The 25,217-nt window shown below is 44.1% G+C and overlaps 1 protein-coding gene across 2 annotated transcripts in view; it reads right to left on the reverse strand.

Annotated features, from left to right (window-relative positions):
- The window catches only part of GFOD1 (glucose-fructose oxidoreductase domain containing 1), a 57,621-nt gene extending 35,102 nt beyond the window's left edge, over positions 1-22,519 (reverse strand). For both annotated transcript variants that reach the window (XR_001553287.2, XM_015854705.2), the window contains exon 1: positions 22,046-22,519. Coding sequence is in view for 1 of the 2 variants with exons in the window: in XM_015854705.2 (XP_015710191.1) it covers positions 22,046-22,298 (253 nt within the window). In the remaining variant the exon portion in view is untranslated. The remainder of the gene's footprint in view (positions 1-22,045) is intronic.
- Between the last annotated feature and the right edge of the window lie 2,698 nt (positions 22,520-25,217).

Here is a 25,217-nt window from a genome sequence, read left to right on the forward strand (position 1 = left end):
ATGGTATTATGCTGCATACAGCACAGGTCTCTCTACCAGTTCTTGGTTCAAGCAGAGTATAACTGATATCTTGTCAAAGATGCAGCAGTTTAACATCTGCTTTGCACAAGACAGCCAAAAAGAATAGCAAATCAAGCAATATTTATAGCTTAGATTTCACCAATAGTTTATTCACCTCTTTGACAGTTTAATACTTCATGGAATTACAAGGTGACTAAATGATGCTACACCACTCCGTTCTAAAGGGCAGAAACCCCCATTTGTTAGAGCAGCAGGCAGGAGGCCTAAACAGCAAAATCGCTGGGGAAAAAGCAAAGCTCAGGAAAGAGAGGATCACAGGCTATTGCCTTCTTTGAGAGTGCTTTATTTTTGCCTCAGCCACATTAGCAGCAGGTAGACTCGCTTCCAACAAGGGAAAAAGAGCTGGGTAAAAAGCTCCACGAGACAAGGCTCACAAAATTGTTTAGCCTTTGGGACAAATAGGAAATAGGGACCAGCTAATTACAAATCCTCATGTAGCCATATCAGTGACTAGTGCTCAGTCATTACAAACAGCCAAGGGAGCCACGTGGCCCTTGGTTCTCCAGAGACACCACGGACATAAGGCATCCTCTGCCATTGCCCCGAATAGCCTTACAATTCTACTCTCACAACAGCTCCAGAACCACTCTCCTTGATCTCTGCTATGTTCTGTGATAACTCTTATAGTCCTCAGCCTCCACAAACCACCAGGATACATCTTGTTGCTGCACCATGTCCAGTGTGCAAGGAAGTCCCATATGAAGATACAAGCCCCAGTAGGATCACAGCCAGCCAGCACCTGGCTGGGAAAGCAGCCTGTATAGAGAAAAGGAGCACAGTTGGGCATATAATAATTGAAAATCAGTTATTTACTTCTTCACCGTGAAGTACTTCTTTCACAGTAAAATTACACTTCTACAAAAGCATGCAGAAAAAGGGTTTACATTATGAAAAAACTGCATATGTTCTGGTCTTTAGCAAATAGTTTCCCTAGGTCCTACTACTCTTATCCTGCTATTTTAAGTTTTAGCAATAGAAAACTTAAGGTAGCTGCAAGATGCCTGTAATATAATCAAAAGCAGAAGGTCCCCATTGGCCGTAGCTTGCTCGCTGAACAACCCTACCCCCAAATATACTTAGTTGAGGAAGGTAGAAAAAAAAATTACATTATCAAACCCACCTTTGTTACAGCTGATATCTTTCACAGAAACAAAAAAACACTGCACCAAGTGGCAGTATTGGCAGCCAGTGATTAATCACCATATAGCTTTCTTGTCTCATTACTGTTGCACACAATATGAATTCAATTGTTTGCCACGGTGAGAATGCTAATACAAGCATTGATTGAATATATTCTGTATCATTGTAACAGTATTAATCATACAGCATCCAGCATCTCTAATGGGACCTGACAACACTACAACAGCATTAATGCACTAGTTCAGGTTGTCTCTTGAGACATACAAAAGTCTAAATTTTTATGGCTACCTACACTTGATTTCTCCTGTTTTACTCATGTCTTCCTAAACATTCCCTCTAATATTCGGTGGTCCTATTATCAATGCTCTGAGCAGCTTTTCTTCTTCCTCTGCAGCTTATCTCTGAATTATTTTAGCGAACGGTTTCAAGCTATAGCTGAACTGATAATGCACAGAGGTACAGCTATTTCCAGTCTTCTCACTTTCAGCACTTGGTGAATTCTTAATCTGTCCTTAGGACACTTCACCAAGAAAATCCACATTTCAGCTCAAGCACAACAATGAAGAAGCAATGTCTTACTTCCCATCAGATTTTACTACCTGTTGCTTTTTATTCCAGAGACAACACAGGTCAGCCTTGTATTGCTTAGCTGTTAGCTTGGACGTACACTTCTTAGGTCTGTACATCTGGATTATGTTGAAGGCCTTGCTTAGACAGCTGCTCCTGGTGTTCCTCAGCTCCACAGGATGCTCTTCTGATGCTTCACTTAGAAAAGGGTTAAGCTGAACAGAAACTGGACTTATTCCCAAACAAAGGTACCTATGAGTGCAATAGCTAGTAGAGAACACACTTTAAGCCTATTCTAGCATATTTTGCAAGACAGAGTAGACGGGACATCCTGCAGGTACTTTTTACAGTGTTCTTCCCTTCTTGGGCTTCCAAAACCTGCCATTGTTACTGTGACAAAGTTTCCTCTAGTCCTGGTCAAGAGAAACTTTCTCTCCCGCATCCAGAATGCCTCAGCATAGATCACTTCCCCAGCCCATCACTATCCCCTCACTGCAGTCTCCACCAGCTCTCTCCACACATTCCTGCATCAAACATAAGCTTCTTATCTTATCTTTGGCTTCGAGGCTTTCCATCACTTATCTTCACCCTATCTATCATTTCTCACTTGGCAAGGAGGTATCGATTCCTGCTGCTGCCAGTGAAGCCTTTTACTACTACCCAACAATCAGACTTTCCAACAAGCACTTCCTTGCTTTCCTACCCCTACGCTCACCTCCTCCACCTTTTTCACCTGACATCTGGTACATAAACCAACGCTTGTCTTTTCTCTTTACTCTCCCCCACATATTATCTATAGACACCTGTTATATATTGATTTCTATTAAGATGAGAACCTCAGGAGATGGAATCAGATTTCTCCTTTGTGCTGATACAGTGCCCAGTATGGTGGAATCCAGCTCATGTGACAGGTAGGGCCAAGAATACAGTAATACATAGCCCAACAGTAGTAGATACTGCATGGTAACGTATGGTAACACAATGCAGATTTAATATATGGCCACAGGCATATTGGCTTATTCTGGATATAAGTAGTCTGCGTACAAAAGGGCTAAGAGGTAAAAGTAAGAAAACAAAATATATCACCACATGGCTATTCTTGTCTACGTGGGTGTAAACCTGCAATTCTGTAACAAAATAGTTCAGAGCATGCACATCCTGACTTAATTATATGGCCTATTAGTAGACACCCACAGAAAAGGGAAACAACCATGGTCAAGAATCTAGAGTCATTCTTTAAATCTTTCTTAAGCACTCACATACTCCTCAGTCCATCTGTTGCAAAAAGTTATATGGGTATCATGGTTTATTATAGCATAGCTTATTCCATTTTTTGTTACTGAAAGAAACTGAACCAGTATAAAACTATCTTTATAGCCAAACAGCTGTGTCAGCAATAGCATTTCTGTTGTGCAACCAGCACAAGTTCCTCAACGAGGAAAGCAAAGTCTAATTGTAGCTCATTGTGTCATATGCTCATGTATAATAATATCATACGGAATAACCACCCTGAACGAGAATCATCCAGAAATCTTACCTGGGAATTTCCACCTCTAATAAGCATGATTTTAAGCTTTGTCCCATTTTCAAAAGTCCTCTGTATCAGTGGTCCTGAAAGCTTGAGATTCAGGAGATACTTCTGAATGAAATATAGAGCAAATCCTCCTTGTTTTCTGCACGTTGAGAGGGTTAAAGCATGGCCATACCGCTGGTACAATGTCAAAGGCCTAACCAACCACTGAAGAAAACTTTTTTGCTTTCCCAGGCATATAAACCAAGCATAGATTAACCATCTCTGACTGTGCAAGATATTTTTAATCCAGGCTTTTGGGTGACTTTGCAGCACTGGCAAAGGCCTGAATGGCATAAAGCATCAGTAGGGAATTTTACTGCAGCGTCTGCTCAAAACTACATGTGCTCATAGTTACACTATTCCTGCACGCATCAGTGAAGTGGAAAGAGCTTCAGCTAGGTTTGTTGGTCAAAATGCAAAATAAAAACAAAGAACAGAAAGTTAGCTGGAACAAATCTCAGAACACAGTCTGAAAAATAAACCTACATAAATGCCAAAACTGCTCAAAATAGAGTAGTTACAGTTTCAGCCCAAGCTGAAGATACAATACAGGTCTTAGTATTGCAGGCACACAGGTTGGAAGGTGCATCAAAAGATCTGAGAAAGGAACAGTAATAGTCCTACCCTCCCACCACTGCCAGCTTGCATAGCAAGCCAAACCATTACTACCTATATTTTAAGGATATGCTAATCAGTACATAACACCCCATTATCCTTGCCTACACAGACCCCAACACATTTTAACCGAGACGGTAATTATACTGTAACCTAAGTGGCCATGTCTAAACAGGAGAGCTATGTTCCACACAGCGATAAATTGGTGGCAAAATCCTACTGCAGTCAGAGAAAAGCCATACTTTCAGTGAGGTGATTACAGCAAGTTGTCTTAATAAGCTTGAGAATTTGGAATCACTATGAAGTTGTGGTGTTTTATTATTATTATTATGTGTTCATTACTTTAAATATCTTTGCATAGTTTTCCAACTTGATGTACTTCCATGATATTGGCCACATTAATCTCAAGAGACAATCTCAGTGACACAAGGTCACTTTCTACCACCTCACGAAGTTAATGCACTTACATTCCAAACCAAGACAGTTTGCTCCAAGGCAAGTGTGCTTCTGAAAATTAGGCCATTTTTTGTGGTTCATCAGGTCCATTGTTTCCAAAAGTAAATAGCCATTATCCTTACTGATTGCATAATTGTTCTCCTTCCTTAAATCAAGGGCTTTGAAGATGAGAAGGGAAAGGCTGCCTAGCTCAGATAGCCTCAGTGGGAAAGAACAGCCTGCTCTTATATTTGCAGGAAGGCCTGCTCTTGTTTTTACTGTGTTTAGGTTGTGTTTTGTTTCCCAGTTAGAAGAATTATCAGAATTCAGAAGTGACTGAAGAACCATCCTGCAACCCTCAAGCGGTGTATGGAGGCTGCCATACCAATCTCACTGTCTGTTCAAGTGTAGTTAAGGACAGCCTGAAGACAGGAGCCAGAGAGCCCAGGAAAAGGGGTACAGGTTAATGAAACAGGAGCCACAGGAGGGAACGTGAATGTTGAAACCTCTTCTCTAGCCTCCTTCTCACAGACAGCTAAGAAATTTCCACACAAAAGCTCACAAATCCAGTCAAAAAGTTGCACTAAGTTATGCAGACATCTTTCACTGCCACCAGCATAGCACATCTGGGCAGAGGAATACAGTTCACATTGTACTCCCAGCTGAGTTTAAGCCACTTGCAAAAACAGCTCTTGGGAGAACATACAGCATCTAACTTGATAAGGCAGTTGCGCCCCCTCCCCTCCATGCTTTTAAGCCACTCACAGAGGGAGTTCAATCCAGCAGCCCAAGAAGGCTCAGTGCTGGCTTCCCTGCTCTGACTGCAGTTAGAAGCAACAAGGCTGAGTATTTCTGGAAAACTCATCTGAGGACCCAGGCCAAAGCTGGCTGCATGCACTGGGCAACTCTTGTAGACCTCTATGGACCTTGGTTCCATTCCAGACTACTTCAGCATCCCACAGACCAGTGACTTTTAGTCACTTACTGCCCAAAGTCTTCAGCGTCTGTCCAAGCTAGAATAGAATGTATTGTTACTTAAGATCATTTTGTTATTTAAGATCATTTTCATAATGCCTGCAGTTCCTTGGGGAATTCATTCTTTTTTCTCCTCCAAGTACCACTGACTGAATTAAGCTGCTGCTTTCTATGGGCTACTTAAAAGATCAGTGCTCTCATTCAAAACAGTGCTAGCAAGCACCAGCCACACCGGATCATGCACTCTCAAGTTTCATGCTGAGCCCAGCTTAATTTGTCCAAAGAATTTGGGCAATTCAGTTAGTGAGAGGTAGACACGCAACACTTCAGTTACTCACAAGCCTTGTGGCACAGCAGGTATCTGTGCCTCGTGCTCTCATGTATTAGCAAGTGACTCTTACTCAGAAACCTGTCTAAAGGAGAATTTAATATGTATTAATTAAACTAGAAAGAAACGTCTCGAAGAACAACCAGATGGCTAATAACTTCAAACCACTAACTCTGAGAAATACCATGTAACATGTTGCGGGGAAGGGTACCCAAAGCTTGGTGGTGGTGTACATACCTGGATGTAATTCTGTTCTAATAAAGAAAGTAAAGGGGTTTCTCCATTAAACAGGGATAAAGATTTAAAGTGGTGCTAGGGAGACAGTGAAGAATTTAAGGAAAAAAACAACAACTTCTGATTGATTTCAGGAGAATAAATTCTTACAAAACTGACCATTATTCACTCATGTTCAGAGTTCATCAGTGCTCGTCTTACAGTTCAGGGTTGAGTTTCATAAGCTGTCAGGTCTGAGTAATGCAAGTGAGACAGAGCCTAGCTGATAGGTACCAGAAAGGCATTAAGATGACATATTTACAAAGACTGTAAACCAGATGTAAGTTTCTGTATGAACCAGATCTAATGTGCCACATGTTCTTCATGCATTACATTTGGGTCTTGTAATACAAGAACTGCAGTTTATTGTTCTTGAATTTAAGGCCTGTGGGAGCATGAGACTGACATCCCCAGGGATCTGTATGCTGCTCCTGCACAGAGCAGCAGCTATGACTTTTTCCACAACACTCCAGTCCAGACAGGGCCAAATACCTGAAAGTACAGGCGTTTTGATTTCCTTGTTCATTCAGTCCTCAGCAATCCTCCCCGAGGAAAACATCAGTCAGGTTATTGCTATGGGTCCACACAATTTATAATATATTGGTGCAACTTGGGGAGCCCACTTAAATGTCCCCAGCATCTAATATGGCTGGGCTAACATTCAGCAGAATCCCACTTAGTCTAGCTTTCTTCAGCAACCTCAAAGTGTTCACTAATAAGATCTTTATATTTGAAATATCATGCCCAGTCAAACCATGATAAGGGTTTCCTTACAGAGCAAAATAAGTGAGTTTCTTTGTATAAAGCTTATCATGCTCAAATACTTAAGCAAGCCTCACAAAAAGGCCAGAGTGACCTCAGAATAGAGTTCTGCCTTGATGCTTTAAAATTACAGCTTCAGGACAGGATAGAGAACTGTAAATGGTTTCCACAGAGTGCACGTCAGTTTTAAGCAGCTGCTCACCACCCTTTTCCATGAGCTCTCAAATACCACTAGAACATCACCCACTCGAATGGCAAGAGCCGTTAGACCAAACTGGTCGCTGAAGAGATGGAAAACCACAGGTACTGTCTTCCTGCCTGATATGGATGTGATCAATAGGCCTAATGGGTTCCAGCAGTGTCCCACAGACCAGCTTCACACAGCAGTGTGAAAACACATCACATCCTGTTCAATACATACAGTGGTAAAGGGTGAAAACACAACCCCTCAGCAGTGCAGTCCCAGCAGTTTTCTTGCATACACTTCTTTCACAATCCATCCAGCTCCACAACAGTCACTGCTGACACATTCAGTGTAATCTGCATAGGGTTTAAACAGTTCAAAACTTCTGATGGGTCACCAATATCACATCAGAAGATGGACTGCAACCACAGGCATCATGGAGGCAGCTACTCTGCTTTTTCCACACCATTTGAATAAAACCTACATTGGAACCCAAGCGTGAGGAACTATCCACCCCCAAGCTTGTCCACCATGATGGTCTGGCTCTCTAACTGAATGTCATTTGCATGCAGTCCAAAAGATGACATATGTCATTAATTAGACAGACTTTTTTCAATGTGGCTGCTGAAATTACATGTACGTCACAGCAGTGCAGAAATCTTTAACAAAGGTGAATGTGATCCCAAAGAGGAGAAAATAAAGAATTAAAGGGAACTCACTGAGGTGTTAAAAGTCGAAGTTACGTTGGAATAATGGAACTGAATGAAGAACTCTGACTGCAAAGCTCAGAGTCTTCCAGCAGAGAGTCTCACTCAAGCTACAACCTTCTGAGGAAAACAACAGAAATCTCCAGATGGGAAAACATTTAAAATTAGATGCAACTCTTCCCTATGCAAGACATTGCCTAGGTGACCTCAACAGTTTTGACTACTCAAATGGTTAGAAGCGTATGATGCAATAGGAGTCTGACTTTTGGTGACAAACCACAACCTAAATATCTGTTTCCATTATAAACTCATTGCAGCTAATTCCAAAGATACAATGTGACTGTTTTTTCTTGTATGTCACAATTATGTCAGTTTTGTTTTTGGTGTTTGTTGTTGTTTTTTTTGTAATGAATTGTGGCTGTTACAAGATAAGGCAGTCATGGGACTAAGAACATCACAGCACATATGTGCAAGCTAAAATATCTACTGCTGCTACACAGAGAGCAATAAATAAAGCTTAGTACAATACAATCAAATGGCGACATTAATCTGCTCTGTCTGATCATAGTGTTTTCAGTAGGTTTTACTCCTAGTACATTAAAGGTACAACAGCAGTAATCTCATGGCTTAGACAATACAAGTAAGCAGCGGAGGATGGAAAAAGAAGAAATTACCATTTTAGCATTGTGGATGGACTAAAATCAGAGAGAAGGACAACTACCAAGGAAGTCACCTAAACCCGAGCCTCCAGGAATGACAAATACAGCATGATGGTACTTGACTGCTGACTAATTTTAGTTGATCTTTGGGGTTTAGCTTTTCTTTGACTACTCTAACCAATGCAACTCCATGTTTCTGCATCAGCTTAGCTCCCTGGTCACAACACACTTCATGAAGAAACTGCATGCAATACCAAGCTCCTGCACAAACTTCCTTCACTAACGCTATAGTGATCAGTATGAACAAGACCGGGTTATGCCAGGTTACAGCCAGCCGGGCTGAAACATCTCACACTCAGCACCATAAGCCTGTTAAATGGATTTGCTGAATTCCCGCTGGGTGAGGTATGCTTTTGCAAGGTTATGATTCAGAAGTACACTGAAGCAGGACACAATCAACAGTTATTTTTGTTTTTCACTGCAAGTATAGAGGAGGTACGAGGATGAGACATTACGAGAACACTGGGTTACTGCACAGGTACACTTGTGCCTAAGCAACCCTTCCCTTCTGCATTGCTTTTGTGTGCTTTAACTTTTGGTCACATTGACTGCTGTCTTCCAAACACAGCACTAACAAGTCATAATTGAATTCGAGTGGGCTTCCTGTAAGTACTCTGAGATCACCGTGCAAACAAGAGGTAATCAATCTAATTATATCAGCAGCCTCTGCTCTCTCCACTCCACAAACAGCAGACCCTTCCCAGAGTGCCAGTCAACTAGGTGAAGCAAGCAACCACTTCTGCATGTCCCAGCCCACTGGAGGAGGGTGAGTTCTTATTAAGTTCACACACAACACACAGTCTGTGTAGCTCCAGGGACACGGTTCAAATCAGCTTGTGGTCTCTGAAATTATTTTCAGTACATTCTGCCAGTCTCTTTATTGTAGGCAAATTTTATAGTAGGCAAATCAAGTTTTGCAATTCTCTGAGCTCACAGAATCACAGAATGACCCGGGTTGGAAGGGACCTCAAGGATCATGTAGTTCCAACCCCCCTGCCTGGCAGGGCCACCGAACATACACATTTACTAGATCAGGTTGCCCAGGGCCCCGTCCAACCTGGTCTTGAACACCTCCAAGGACGGGGCATCCACAACCTCCCTGGGCAGCCTGTTCCAGGGCCTAACCACTCTCCTAGTGAAGAACTTCCCCCTAACATCCAACCTAAATCTTCCCGCTTTTAACTTAAAACCATTTCCCCGTGTCCTGCTATTGTCAGCCCTTTCAAAGAGTTTACTCCCCTCCTGGGAGTAAGTTCCCTTCAGGTACTGAAAGGCTGCAATGAGGTCACCCCGCAACCTTCTCTTCTCTAGGCTGAACAAGCCCAAGCTCAGTTGAGGTTTTCACTGCTTTCTGCTACACATAATCTAGAGGGAAAAAAAGAAAAAAAAAGAAAAGAAAAAAAAAAAAGGAGATGTGATTTTCTGTTCACTCCAGTTTCACGCTGGTGTTACTTGACCAACTTCAGTGGATTTATTCTTTGCATACACTGCTGTGACACAGCAAGGTTCAAAGATGGCTTAACACCATGCAGGGATGTACCAGCATTCAAAAACGAGAGTCACCAGAAGATCAAACTACATGTAATATCATCGACGCCTCCCAAGCAGATGACTACACATAAGGACCACAGTAAAGGCTAAACCAGCCTTATTCCATTCTGGCTGGGTGGAGTGTTAAATAATGAAGGACCAGCAGAAGAGGGAGAGGGTGAACTCACAGGGGCTGAAATCACAAAACAGTCCTCCACCCTACAGAGAAATCTTAAATTCTGGCTCTTAGCCCAGAGGTTTGTCCCTAAGGGATTGGGAATCAGTACGTCAATGCAATGGTAGAAGCAAACCTTGAAATGTAATGTGCGCTCCTCCTTGTAAATCCCATCTAACCCAAAATAACTCACACGAGAAAAACTTGGATAAAAAGAAAACCAAGAGAAGAACATAGTTTAACTACACAGTGTCATGCAAACTCAAGAAATAGCCATGTTAGGAAGAAGCTAAGACGCTCCCTTGGGCCCAACCAAGCAAGCCAGTGACAGGTCCCTTAGCTCTCTGCTTCAAACCTAGAGTTCAGAAACATGCCAGCATGTGCATGGAACTGAGTGAGAGATAGACAACGCTCAACTAGCTACAACTCACAAGTTCCTCTGCATTTTTTAATTCAAGGTCCACCAATATGTTCTGAAAATAAATCAATAAAATTGAGCTGGTTTGTATCTTAATTCCCCCATTTGTGTCATCTGCAACTTTTTAAAATAATCATCACATTTTTCTCCCCTAAGGGATTTAAGAGGAGGTAGGTGACTGCAGACAACATGATGGTACCTCACGTTAAGCAACATGACAGGATTTGATTTTTCTTCATGTAAAACATCATCCACATCCTGGCAAGCTGTGTTTGTTTGTTTTTGTTCAAGTTACTCTCCTTAATTCACAAAGTGGAAAGCCTGCACCAATTAAAAAAGAGTTCTGCCATCCATTCCCTCTTCAGAGTCTAACAGTACATAAAAGCTTCAGGAAAGATTCATGAGGACCTAAACACCTTTCTTCTATTCATCTCATTCCCCTCCAGACACAAAGCCCTTTGTATGTAGCCCAGGCATGACCTTAAGCCTTGTCTGACCCGAAGCAGAAACACTGAGCAAATAAAGCCCCATGTTGCTTGCTGCTCCTCTGCACTGGGGCCTAACCCAGCCACAGACAGGTCTAACAACTCCTACAAGCAATTTGTTGCCTACCAGCCACTTGAAGGGAACTCCCAAAGCTCTGGAAATATAATCCAGTATTGGCCCACAATAGGAAATTCCAGCCTGGGTCTCCATAAGGAATGAGGTCACGGAAATGCTCTTAGGAAGATTATTTATTTATAAATCACTGGGGCATTTAACTCCAATCAAGCACAACAAGAAGTAACTTTGTGCACTGGTGCTGGAGCACCTCTCCTGTGAAGGGAAGCTGAAGGAGCTGGGGTTGTTCAGCTTGGAGTAGAGAAGATTCTAAAGAGAAAACACTAAGGCCTTCCAGCACCTTTTAAAGGGGCCTACAAGAAACCTGGAGAGGGATGGTGAGGGAGCAGAGTGATAGGACAAGGGTAATGGTTCTATACTAAAGGAGGCCAAATTTAGACTGAATATTCTGAATAAATTCTTTCAGAGGGTGGTGAGGTGATGGAACAGGTTGCCCAGAGAAGCTGTGGATGCCCCATCACTGGAAGGTTCAGTGCCAGTTGGATGGGGCTTGCAACCCTGCCCACAGCAGAGAGGTTGGAATGGAGTGGTCTTTAAGGTCCCTTCTAACCCAAGCCATACTGTGATTCTACAGTAATGCCTGCTGCATGGCTGAAACACACCGTAGGTGAACCACTGCCAGAACCAGACAGCATCATAACACAGTTCTGGCTAACAGACAGAGCCTCACAGGAGCTGGGTGACAGCTGAATGAGGCAGATGGCAGGGCTGTGACACAGAGCTGAGGGCAGCAAGTGTGACCAAGTCTTGACAGAGCTCTGCTCAAAACCTGCTCCCCTCCCCAGACAACAGAAGCAAAGATTTGCCCTGGAACCCAAAACCTGTGTCTGAGGTTTCAAACAACATTTACCCACTCTCTAAATACAGGCTGAATTGTCATAGCAGCTAGGCCATGGTGGCAGTGCCAGGCAAGTGCGTGTATTTCTCAGTCAAATCGATGAAGTTCATTTCCACATAGAGAACTTACATGTAGAGCACCTTCCTCAGGTAAGTCCTAGCTAGTTTGCAGAAAGAATATTAAAAGATGAACACCACTTTTATCATTTTTAAAGCACTTTTACTTCCAAAGAGGGTTCATTAATTCACTGTGTATCAGTGCTGGAGACGCTACAGCTCCCACTGAATTCTTTCCCATCACATTCAGTTATGTCTTCCTCCACTCCAGCATCCCTTCAGGTTCTCCCTTCCCAGTACAGCACAAGCCCTGTCACAGGACCAGGATCAGCCACCTCCTCCCAGCTGCATCCCATCACTCACTCCTAGAGACACTTTGAGTGCAACTCCTGCCCAGTCTTCAGAGGGTGAATAACTACAGACCAGCAAGAGGGAATGGAGGTGGGAACACAGCCCATGGCCAGCGAGGAAGTGAGCAAAGGAGCGCTCTGAGCCGCTGACACAGCCACAGCCACCAGCTACACCCGCCTTCCCCTTCCGTTTGCTGCAAGTCCTGCCACAACAGCACTGTGCTACTCCTATTCACTCACACTCATTCCTCACAGACCTTTATTCAGCTGGTTTCCTCTGGACACAGCTGTCAGCATCACGGGTCTCCATTTCAACTTCCCATAGTCATCTCTTTTTCTGTTTCTAACCAGGGAAGTGTCTCATACTCAGGCCCTGAGGACAGCCCTTGAAACACATCCTCCTCTTCCAGTCAGATGTTATCTGATGGTTCCTAGCTCTGGGTAAGCGTGTATTTTCAAAGACAAGAAATGCAAAAGCACATTATACACTTTCAACAGGAGGTTTTACACAAGAGATGGGTACGGCCTCCCACATTTGCTTCACATTTAAGAAACCTGCAGCAAGCATCTGGCTCCTGCAAAAGGGGACAAAGAAGCGACAAGAGCCTGTGTGGTTTCTAACCCTAGTCCGGGGCTTTGATAACTGACAGTCCGAGCTGTCCCCACATCCCTGTAAATGTCCCATCCTTGGTGCTGCTTTCAAATGAAGGTAACAAGTCAAATGGAAGACGCTGAATAAGAAAACCACCCATGCAAAAGCAATACAGTATTTTCCATTTCAGCAAAAGCCTGCTGCTGCTTAAGCTATACAACAGCACGGTACTCACAGGTTTTACTACACATTTCCATCATGAATGGCACTTTCCTTATCCCAATTCCAGCGTTTACAGATTAACCACCTGCTCTGATACGAAACTTGGCAATTAACGTATCAGCCATAAAGCAAACATTACACACAAAAAAGGTATCTGTTTAAAAAGAAATAAATAACAAACACACAAAACTTTGTCTAGCGCTTCTTTTCTACCTCACAGAAGTCCCAGGACAACAAAACTGATTGGGTTTGACTTCTCATTTTGTGTAACACTATGTTCGGAAGCAGACTAGTTTCTTTGGAAGTCTGGGACAAAACAGTCACTGCTGGAAACAAAGCAACTTCAAAGATATGACTTTCTGCCAGTAACAATTCAGAAGCTTTCAAAGTCGTCTTATTTCAAGCACATAGAAGTTCAGAGTCCTTAAACGCTCTCAATACTACTCAGACTCTAGGTGGGACAATTTGAAAGGCCTGGAAGGTCAAAGCTGTCTCAACAGGATCACAGAGTAATTTGAGTTAGGGACCTTAAAGACCTCCTAGTTTTAAGCCTCCTGCCATGAGCAGGGCTGCTACCCACCAGGATCAGGCTACCCAGGGCCTCATCCATACTGCCCTTGAATGCTTTCAGGAATGGGGCCATCCACAGCTTCTCTGGGCAGCGTACACCAGTACCCCACCAGACCTTTCAGCATTCGACTTTTAAATCATGATCCTGGTTGCCTCTCACCAGATAACAGACTATAAGTCCTGTGAAATTGGGAACCAGATGCACACAGATTCCTGACCCCAGCTGGAGTCCTTCACTCTACATCTTCATAATTCAATTCAAAACATGGGAAGAATAAACTGCATCCATATGTTCGTGGGAAAGAGCCTGAGCTGCATTAGCATGCAGGTAGGTAGAAGTATGATCAAAGATTAAATTCTTTGAGGAAATCTAGAGGTAAATCTCAGATATTGTTATTCACATGAGCCATGGTATTTTAATTAATATCCTAACTACTGCCCACATAAATCCATCTCTCATACTCTTGTAATTACAGGTTTAGAGACCGGAACAGCACAGCACTATTATATTGAAACTCAAGCTCATGGTACAGTTTTCCAATCAGAGGTGCAAAGATTGCCTTAGTCTGAAACTCATTTTCTGATATCATTAATAGTTGCAGTCACTTCACAAACCTCAAACTCCAGCACAAAGCTATTCAAAGTGCATTCTAAGGAGAGATTTTGATGCATATTAGAATATGCACATATATTTGCACTCATTAGAACCACAAGACTATAATCTACACGATGTGATCAGTTCCAGCATGCAGTTTAAATCCAGCCCATGCAGAACTTAGGCTAGCATCACAAGATCAGAAGAATAGTTTTAAATATTGAAAGTATAGATCATTATTACCCTGGTTGCATTGATAGCAATGCAAACACCCAATAATGCCGAGCAGGAAACCTTTATCAGTGCATGTGTGAATTCTGGAAATACACAATCCTCTTGAATACAGAGTGAAAGCCACGTCCTGCCTTGATAAAATACATTCTTTGGTAGCAAAACAACAGTTTCTTATTCTTTTATGCTATCAAATTAACCTCATATCTTAGTCACTTCCCAAGCAGCTAACTTTTATTCATCCTTTTCAACAAAAGGATATATGAGAGCAGTGGGTAAGCAAAAGCCTCAAGATCCTCTCCCTTCCTTCCCCTACCCATTACTGCAGTGCTCATAAGGTCACTTAATACTGTACTTGTTGCAGTGTATTTCAGATGCTTCACGAGAAGTTTTAATGGCAGATTTGATGGTAGATTTGATGGGTAGAGCATCATCCCAGTTTTCCTTTGAGCACCAACTGATGGGAATGTTTTTAACAGCACTGCCTACTTACTAATCTGGGGAAATGCACTGAAATGCAGACACAGCCAGAGAAGGAAAGGTCTTGCATGTGGTTCTTGGCAGCTCAATTCTATTTGGTGCAGTCTCCTTTTAAGTACAGTTACAGAACATGGAGTGAGATTGCAGCAACCACCAGCACTCTGCTGATTTTCACCCAGCATCCCCAGTTTATTCTGCCTGAATGAGGAGGCTGTGAACAAGCAGCCTTAGGAAACAGACCAGGACTGAAAAATGCCAAGACCTGGTATTAAATCATAGAATCACCAAGGCTGGAAAAGGCCTCTTAGATCATCCAGTTCTATCGTCCACCTATCACCAATATTTCCCACTGAAGTATGACCCTCAGTACAACACCTAAACGTTTCTTAAACACCTCCACCACCAGGGCAGCCCATGATGAAAGACAAAGAAATCTTCTAACCAACACAAAGTCACACCACATGGGCACACAGATGAGTACTTACAGGCTGCATTCATCAGACATATGACTCGCAAGCATAAGACTCTGCTCAGTTTAGGCATTCAATGCATCAGAATGCTTTTTCCTAAAGGTCAGATGATGGGGTCCATAAAAAAAAATTACTAGCAGTGTTAGCACTTCATGTGTGTGGCTCTCAGAAACTATGTTAGCAGTTACAAACCACATCCAAACACACTTTGGTTATTTTAGCAAAGTAGGCCATCACAATTGGAACATCTAACTACAGTAATTTTTAAGCAGAGTTCTTCAGCAGCATTAGCAATGAGTTCTACCTGTAAGTCAAGGACACAAAGCTCAGGTCACCTTCCTATGTGTTTCAACAATTCCTACTTACATGAATTATTACATCCAACAAATATTTCCTGCAAGGTATCAAAGGGGGTTAGAACTACATGATCCTTGAGGTCCCTTCCAACCAGGGTCATTCTGTGATTCTGTGACTTTCTCTTCAAGAAGACTACCAAAGTCAGCAAAGGTTTGCACAACGGTGTCCCAAGACTCCCATCAATCAGTTCCTAAATGGACACAACACGTCTTTGTTCAGAGGACACATTCCTGTGGGGCCAACCTGCTCTCCCTGCTGTGTGGTTGATTTTCCTCCAGATGACCCTATTTCCTCTGATTCAGCAGAACTTCACTGGCATTCACAGTGGAGTAAGCAACATCAAAATCTCAGCTATTAAACGTCTCTTTCAGAGATACATTTCTGACATTTATTTTAATGTACACGAGCTTGACTAGCATTATGGACAGCTAAGCACTTTCCAGATGTTCTCTAAGCAATTATCTCACCCCTTTCCTACTCTCATATAAACCAGTAGCAACTGCATTGTCTTTTATGGACGGAGGAAGTGAAGGAAGGGGAGGTACTTCCAGGAATTTTTTAATTTAAATATTTTTCACCTGAACATTACTCGACTTTTACACACATATATGTACATTCATGTCTACATGCATGTGTAGATTTATATGTACAAATATAAGTACACAGATGCACAATGCACACAAATAAATACCTAGAGAACAACTGTGAGTGCTCAGTTTATCCTCGTTTCACATTTTTAAGGAATATCAATTCAGCAATAAGGATAACTACTATTTTATGGTTCTCTGTCCTTGTTTGACTCTATTTGGATTTTGAAAAGCTCTCTATATTAAGGCCTCTCATTAGCTGTATGAAGCCCAATACCCTAGAGACGGTATTTAATTCAACCATGACCTCTCTTCTGGGCATTTCCTGGCAAATAATGACCAGATGGAAGAGCTAGAGCTGCCAAACATTCACTGCAAGGAAGTGCCAAAACAAGGGTCTTTATTGCTGATAAAAGCCATGGAAACATCAGAATGCAAAACAAAGCTGCTACCTTTTTTTTCCACCCCCATCTGCTTCACTAAAGCTGTGACTGCTGCTTCAACGGCACTGAAGGCATCACTTCTTACCCTGAAGTTAAACTCAGATGCAGTCTCAAACAATCAAAATTATTTTGATTTAACCCCGTGTTAAATCATTTTGTTTATTCTTATATCACTGTCAATCATTAGACCCACTTACATACTTCAATTGCAAGTGTCTCTCACCACGTTCTCATTTTCTGTGTCCATCACCATGCTGAGACCTAGAAGTCATAACTGATGAATAACTTTTATCATTAGCCCTGGCTGGGCTGAAATGAAGGCTGCTACGATCTCCTCACAAAAGAAGAGAGGGGATACACCCAATGTGATCCCATTCACAACAACACCATAAGACTCCTTTTAGTTTGAGAGTGAAACTGCTGACCTGTGTAATACTAAAATCTGTACTTCTACCACCTTGGATGTCAGTTCCACTGCAGCTACAAGAGGCACCTACAGCACTCAAGGCTACAGGGCAACTTTTTAGCTTTGTATTGCCTACAATCACATGGCGCATTGATCTTGTGCTATGCTGGAGTAATGTGTGCAAGGCCTCTCTACCCTCGAAGGAGTCAATGTCGTCTCCTGATTTAGTATCATTTGCAAGCAACGCTAAATAGAACTGGCTCTATAATATACCAGTACAGTCAGAGCTGGACCACACTTATAGCAAAGACCGATTCATACCAGCTAAATGCTCTCCATGTACATGTAAGTGACCATTCGCAACTCCATAGGAGACAGAAATTATTAAGGATGAAGAATGGCACACACACCAGCTGGACTTCTAATGGCCATGAAACTATTATTACATTCAAGAAATCATAACCCTTGCAGTCGTAATTATACCAGCACAAAATCTACGTACAGATGAGGCCTTAAATCAATTTAGGGAACCTAGCAAGGGATTGTTCCTATTTAATTACACAGCCATTTAAATAAATCTGTTTAAATCGAGTCTTAAGACCTGAGATCATTCTTCTATAAGGACTGTGGTGCTGCTGCACACATGCATGCTGACCTTGTAAATTAAGTCTCCGACTTTTGACAGCTCACTTATGTGAGCTACAGGGTTATTATACGAGTAACAAAAAATACACAGCAGGGTAAAGGCTTCTGCTTTGGTGGTTTGAGGAAATCAGAACAATTCTTAGCAACTCCGGATAATGCTGTGGCAAGCTGATATTAACAGCGAAGGGCGTTGTTGCACTGTAACAGCTTGTGGAAAACACCAGTCCTGGCTGCACTCGCAATTTAACTCCATTTTAATCCTTGGTGCTTTGCTATCACTACTGATAAATGGACAAAAATCTACTGTACGTACAGAGAAGAGGGCAATAAGTTGCAGTATGCCTCAGCACGATTTAGGTCTCAAATAAGCAGACAGGTCAGTGTGCTTAGGCTCAGCTACCTATATCTGAAGTCACATAGCAAATCTCCGTTACGTAGTGTCAGCCTTGAGCATCAAGATGTCTTTAGAGGAAGGCCGAAGCAACACGGGGAAACCTGAAAATTGTTCTTTTATCTGTGCAGATTTTCCTTTCTCTGCATTTATCTACATACTCTTTCTAAGCTCCTTTAATTAACATCCTCCCAAAGCTGGTAACTCCAGGAGCAAGACCCAATTCCTTCACCCACTGAGCTCTCACTCTGACAGTCCCTTGTGCTGACAGGTTGTGTAGGTCAAGGACAAGCCCCAAACCCAGTAACATGAAAGGCAGCCATTGCGGTAAGAGTGTGGCGAGAACCAGTCAACACAGCACCACAGCAGGTAGAACAGTGGCCACTACAGTTAAGAACAAAGGTATAAGGTCAAGAAAAATAACAATAAGAGATCTGTTCTCTGCATTATAGGGCTCAGTCTGTCAGGGATGCTGTAATTCACTCCTGGGTGTGTCACTGCAATGCGAATTCAGTGCCCCAGCACCCCCAGTGTTCCACAATAGACACCCAAACTACATTACCACCACAGCACCCGAACTGGCATTTACTTTCATTAGGAAAAAGTGGGAAAGTGCATCTGATTTAAATGCCAGGAAAGAAACAAGGCAGTTTTTTTTGTTTGTTTTGTTCATTTTACAATGGTACCCGGACAGTGATCTCTACCTTAACTGTCTTGTACACTCAACCGCAGGAGTTTCATAGGAACCAGACTGAAATGAAAGGTTTGCAATACTGAGATAAAGGCAATGGCAGAGCTGCGTGCTATGTTCTGCTTCTTCTAACATACACACAGCCATCACTCTAGCAAGATGAAGGCTTGCAGCTGCCTGCCAGCACACTCTCTGGACTCACTTTCTCATGTCTGCCACGTGAGAAGAGCAATACAGCCCTTCCTTTCCAGCTCTGCAAACTGAAGATAGACAGTACCGCATCTGACTTTTTCTTTTGCAATAAGATGCCCATAATTCACTTTTAAAACGTTACAAAGTCACTTGCCTTCCAAGTGCTTGTTCTGCTCACCATCACTGCTCATCAGTCAGTTTTAAATTCAGTATTGCAGGACAAATATTACATTGATATTCATAACCATGATGGTATTTTACCTTAAGAGAGGATCTTAGCACATTGTAATGTGTGGCTCACAGAAGCTGGTCCACAGCTAGAGCCCAGTAACCTCTTAATAATTTGTATTGAGTGAGTGCAAAAGAACGTGTAAGTGAATTACAGATTACATCAGATCTGTGAATTACTTCAGCACAGGTGATGTTCCTTCGATCTCAGCGGTAGGCCTAGCAATACTCTGCCAGCATTTCATCACCAGGCTCCTGCAAACACCTTCCAAAAGACAGGCCTGTACCACCTCTAGGAGCCCAGCAGCACAATTTATGCTCCTTTATTCATGAAGATGTTCCCTCATAAACACAATCAACTACAGAAGCACTGGTCAGCAAACAAATCTAAGTGCTCTTAAGAGGAACAAGCTGCAGAGGGCTGGGAAAGTTGTATTCTGCCTGCACGGCCCCCAGGCAGAACAGACTCCTACCAGGTACTACTGCAACACAAACATTTCAAAAATAATGCTGTGCAGACATGACTGGAAGTATGTAGTGGATACTTAGCATGTAGCTTAGTGCTTCTGTCCATAGCTGAACAAGAGAGGAAGCAAAAACACAGTCAGTAGGTTAACATTTCCAGACATACTCTTGAAGAACATCTGGTATTTAGTGCCAGTGCAAAACATAAGCATTCACAGGAACCTTAAGAATAAATCCTCTTCAGTTAAACTGACTGGACTCAAGTACCAGTGCAACCAGAAATACAGAAATGGCTGCAGCTTTCCCTAAAATGCAGAGATGAAATGTCATCAAGGGCTTCTCAGCTCCACCTGCAGCAATCACTTCAAGTGATGCAGCAGATATTCAGTCACACGGTGCAAACTCCAATGAGCATCCGAAGAAAGTCACATTTAATTGACTCAAATATGGATTACGCTGACAATTTCTAATGAGGTGGAGGCTCACACTGTACCTGGATCCCTTCTGATGCTAAACACAAGCAAGGGTTCTGGTGACACACTGTGTGCCTGCATGCAAAACCACCCTCTTTCCTGGCCAGGCCTAAGACACAACTGCACTGCTGGTGCACATAGGCAGGAAGAAAGCAGAATGATGCTGAACATTTCTGCTCAGTGAGAAAGGAAAACAGCCTTACTCAAAACTCAGACTGGTTTCCAGGCTCACCTAAATATTTAAGCACAGATCCCTCCAGATTACCAAGCAGCAAGTCAGCTGAGAAGTGCAGAACAGGCCCCTGAACTGGATCTGGCTCTGTTTCTAACAGAGATAAGCAGAAGACACCAGCGGAAAAGTTTACAGGAGGGAAGCAGAGCTTTTAAGCTTGCCATTTTCTCACTCCATGCTTCAAGGAAGCTATAGTTTGGGGACTTCCTGAGCTAGGGATGAATTCACATTGTAGCAGTGGTTGAAGGGCTGGGCCACTGTGCCCAAAATAAGCATAAAGCAGCAATACGTGCCTACATGTCACAGCACTAGCGACAACAACGCAACCACACGCTTCCTGTGGTACTGCCTGAGCCCACACAGCTGTGAGGACACCTGCCTGGCCCCAGTGCCCACGCCAGGAAGAAGACAGTGGGCTGAAGGCACTGAGAACTTACAGTGCAAACACAGGCACGCGATGGAAACCCACCGGCTGCTTCGCCAGGCTCTTGCTTTCTGATAACAAAACCTCCTTGCCCAAAAACAGCGCTTCTAGCAACAAGGGACTTCAGAAAGCAAAATACAGGTTAAGAAATAAACTGGAGTCCGCAGCTTTTCAGGACAGATATGCCTCTCCCCACGTGGAAACCAGACTAGGGTGTATCAATGAACAAAACTGGCTTTCTTCAATCTGCTGCAATGCAGGACATCACTTTCAGCCCTCCTGAAGACGAGGTTCTATGAGCAGAACCTCTGGCACAGCTGCCCATGTCCTATCACCGGATAGGATATCACTTGGAAGCCCCAAGAGGAAAACAAACATATCAAAAAATGAAAGAAGTGGTGTTTTATTCAATAGACCCACATCCTTTCCTTACAGAAAGGTACTGTCCCTGCTGGCCAGAGGACCCTGAAGCCCCACTTGATGAACAGGCAGCAGAGCAGAAACCCGCTCCGGGGCACGGCAGCTCACACCGAGCAGGGACGGAATGGGGAGGAAAGCGGCTGCTCGGGAGCCACAGCTCCCATCCCTCGCTGCCACCTGCTCCGACACACCGCAACTTCCATTTCCATTCACATTAAAAACGAGCAGCAGAAATCTCTCTCCGAAACAACAGGGAGACCGGAGCTGTTTATTCTGCGTTAATACCCCCACAGCAGGCAAACAGCTGGCACTGGGGAGCCGGAGGAAGCCAAACTAAGCGGAGGTGAAAGGGAACCGGGAACGGCTCCGCTCCCAGCGAACACCTTTTTTGTTTCAATTCTTTCTCTCCGTCGCTGGCAGATTGCATCAGCAAGCTCCAGGCTCAGCCGCACCGCTTCCCAGCATCATTCATAAGCCCAGCACGCTACGGGGAGCAGCTACAGACGCTCGGTGTCACTCCGAGCGCCCTGCGAACCACCACCCACCCTCACAACCCCGAGCCGGGCGCTCCCCCGAGCACTCACCCAACGTCTTGACGGCGACCTGGCGGGTGAGAGGCGGCGGCAGGTTGACGCACACGAGATCCACGTCCTGGTGCAGCAGCACCTCGTCGATGCGGCTGGTGTGGAAGGGCACGCTCATCTCCTTGGCCAGCTCCTCCGCCTCCTCGGCCGTGCGGCCCCACAGCGCCTTCACGGCGAAGCCTTCCGCCTGCAACAGCGGCACGATCACCCGCGCCGTCAGCCCGGTGCCGAACACCCCCACGCCGGGCAGCATGGCGGCGGCGCGGGTGCACGGCGGTCCCCCGCTCGCCCTCAGCGCCGCCCGCACCCGAGGGCAGCCGCTGAACGGATGGCAAGGGGACGCGGCTCCCGCTGCTCCCCACTGTCAGCGGGCCCCGCCGCCCCGCAACGCCTCAGCAGCGCCGCCATGCCCGCACCATCCCGCGCTCCACAGCGGGCGGCAGCGCCGCTCCCCCGCCATGTCGGCCGCGGCCGCCCGCCGGCCGCCTCCCCGGGCGGCCCGCTCCACCCCCACCACAGCATTGGTGGCTGCCGACGGCCTGCACCGCCCCTCCGGCTTTGACCCCTCCCATCAGACCGAGCCCCGGGTGTGGGGCTGGGGGTTTAGTGCTGGGGTTTAGAGCTGAAAATGGCGGTGGTGGGCGGCCTGCTGCCATCAAGGGGATAGAGGTCGTGTTCCAATCGTGTTGCCTTTCTGCCGCTTCCTTTCAGGAAGGAAGGAAGGATAGGATAAAGAAGGTTGGAAATACAAAAGCGGTTGAAATAACGCTGCTGTGTGGGGAAAAGAATCTGAGCGTGCTGTGGTTTCCATGCGCTGGTAGCACTGCCCAGGGAGGTTGTGGATGCCCCGTCCTTGGAGGTGTTCAAGACCAGGTTGGACGGGGCCCTGGGCAACCTGATCTAGTAAATGTGTATGTTTGGTGGCCCTGCCAGGCAGGGGGGTTGGAACTACATGATCCTTGAGGTCCCTTCCAACCCGGGTCATCCTGTGATTCTGTGACTCAGCCCCATGCTGCTCCCTGGGGTCCTGTCCCTGCCACCAGGGAGCAGAGCTCAGTGCTGTTCTTCCTCAGTTAACTATGAAATAGGACGACACACACTGTGCTTGCTTGTCCCCATGAGCACCCAAAAGGGCTGAGGGAAGCCAAAGCAGGACAATAAGCTTATGTGTAATGTAGAGCGTGGTCTCACTACAATGTATGCAACTGCAGTCATCGCTGACAGCAGAATCTATGGTCAAATCCACATCATTTCTTGTACTGGCTACTTACTGCTGACTATAAGTACTATCAAATCCAGTCGATATTTTTGTGCAGTGCAAGAAAGGTTAAGGCAGCACTGAAGTGCTCTGCTTTGAAAACACGTCTGGCTGGAACTGAAGCTCCTTGGGCTACGTGTACTCCAGGAACTTTGAGGCCTCCTGTGTTCCATTTATCTTTGATGTCTTCCCATTCCTAAGTCTTGTCAAGAGAGGCAACATTTTGTTCTCATGGTTGCTGCAGCTTCCTTCGAGGAATACACACACCTATGGATTTCTTTAATAGAAGACCACTTTGTCCTCAAACAATGAAGAACGTAGCTCCTTGGATTATTTCTTGTTCTGAAATAAATGATTTTCACAAAGCATAAGGTTGCATTTCTGAATTCTGTAAATGAAAGCAATCAGCAAGAAAGTAATGAAAGCATTATGATCACCGTTTTGACCCTATTTACGTATTCCAGTTGTGTTTTGCAGCACCACGTCATTTTACTAAGCAATGTATAACCTGGTACATGGCCAACTTTATGTGAGAAATCCCAGCTTAGTATCTCCTCTGCAGACCGATCTAGTTAGTAAGTTGGAAGTACTAGATATTAAAAGATACAGGAGGGTATGACAGGATCAGTCAAGCATACGTGATGTGTGAATGCTTGTTATTAGCTGGCTTAAGGAAAATGCAGAATGTTGGTTGTCTTCCAAATGCAGTCATCTCTTAGCAGATAAAAGTCCTCAGTCTACTTGTCAAAATGTGTGAAGGTCTTCCCACGTATTGCACAGGTTTCTGTTCATTGCCCACTGAACTCACCAGAAAAATGCAGATCTGTTTGATAGAACATCGGGAACCAAAACTGTTTCTTCCTTAATTCTCTGTTCTCGAAATCTGGTCCTGTCAGACTTCGCAGCTGCGTTTCTCATACATCAGTCTGAACAATGGAAAGAGCTAAATAATACATGGCTTCTGTGAAATCATGAAATGGAGCTCGCTGTCTCTCCAAATACTTCTCAAGTTCCAGAATTGTAAGATTAATTAACTAATTTCCTTCTACATACATCAGTGTCTCCAGAAATGAAGCAGCTGTGAATTTTTATTAACCAGTTGGCTCCTTCTGGAGCGTGAGGTTTGTGATTGCCACTGCTGAACCGCTGCATCTTTCAGACTGGAAATTATTTGCTTGGAGATAATACTGTTTCAGAGAGGAGGAAAAAGTGGTGATTCAGACCTGTCTGGTTCTCCCACTCAGCCTTACTGAGTCATCTGCCACGCTAGAAACGACGTGTGAACTGTGTTGCTCAAGTCCTTTTTTACATCTAGCATAATGCAACTTGCAGTTTCTCAGACCAACAGGATTCTGATCAGCCATACATTTCATTTTAATGCCCCTTTGAATACATTTCCCATGAGAAAAACTTAATTACCTTGAGGGCGACAGAGCAGCAGAGCAGTCTGCACACAGGGAAGCTGTGGAGTCTCCTCTGAACAGGCTTTCCTTGTGCAACCTTCTCCAGGGAACAAACTTCAGCAGTTTATTGAGAACTGGAGAACTAGATGGAACTAGATGATCTCCAGAGCTCCCTTCGAACCCCTGTGATTCAATGATGCTATGATCATGTGAAATTCATTCCTGACAAGTGCAACCCACAGTAGGGTTTTGCTGTGGGATAGAAGGATGTGAGTTGCTTTAACATGTATAGCATTGGTTCAAAGTGCAGTGGGGAGCACTAGAAAAAAAAGTAGAGCACATGCCATTTGTTGTTCTTTTCAGTGGGAGTTTTTCCCATACCCAGACTCTCTTAGGCTGCTCAGTATCTTTCCAGTTTATTCTTTTCCAGTTTCCAAAGCCATTCATCTATGCCATATGTGGATGGGCTTTAAGGAAACTAACAAGGCTTTAAGAAACTACAGTACTAACA

The sequence above is a fragment of the Coturnix japonica genome, chromosome 2 (assembly GCF_001577835.2).
Source record: "Coturnix japonica isolate 7356 chromosome 2, Coturnix japonica 2.1, whole genome shotgun sequence".
NCBI lineage: Eukaryota > Metazoa > Chordata > Aves > Galliformes > Phasianidae > Coturnix > Coturnix japonica.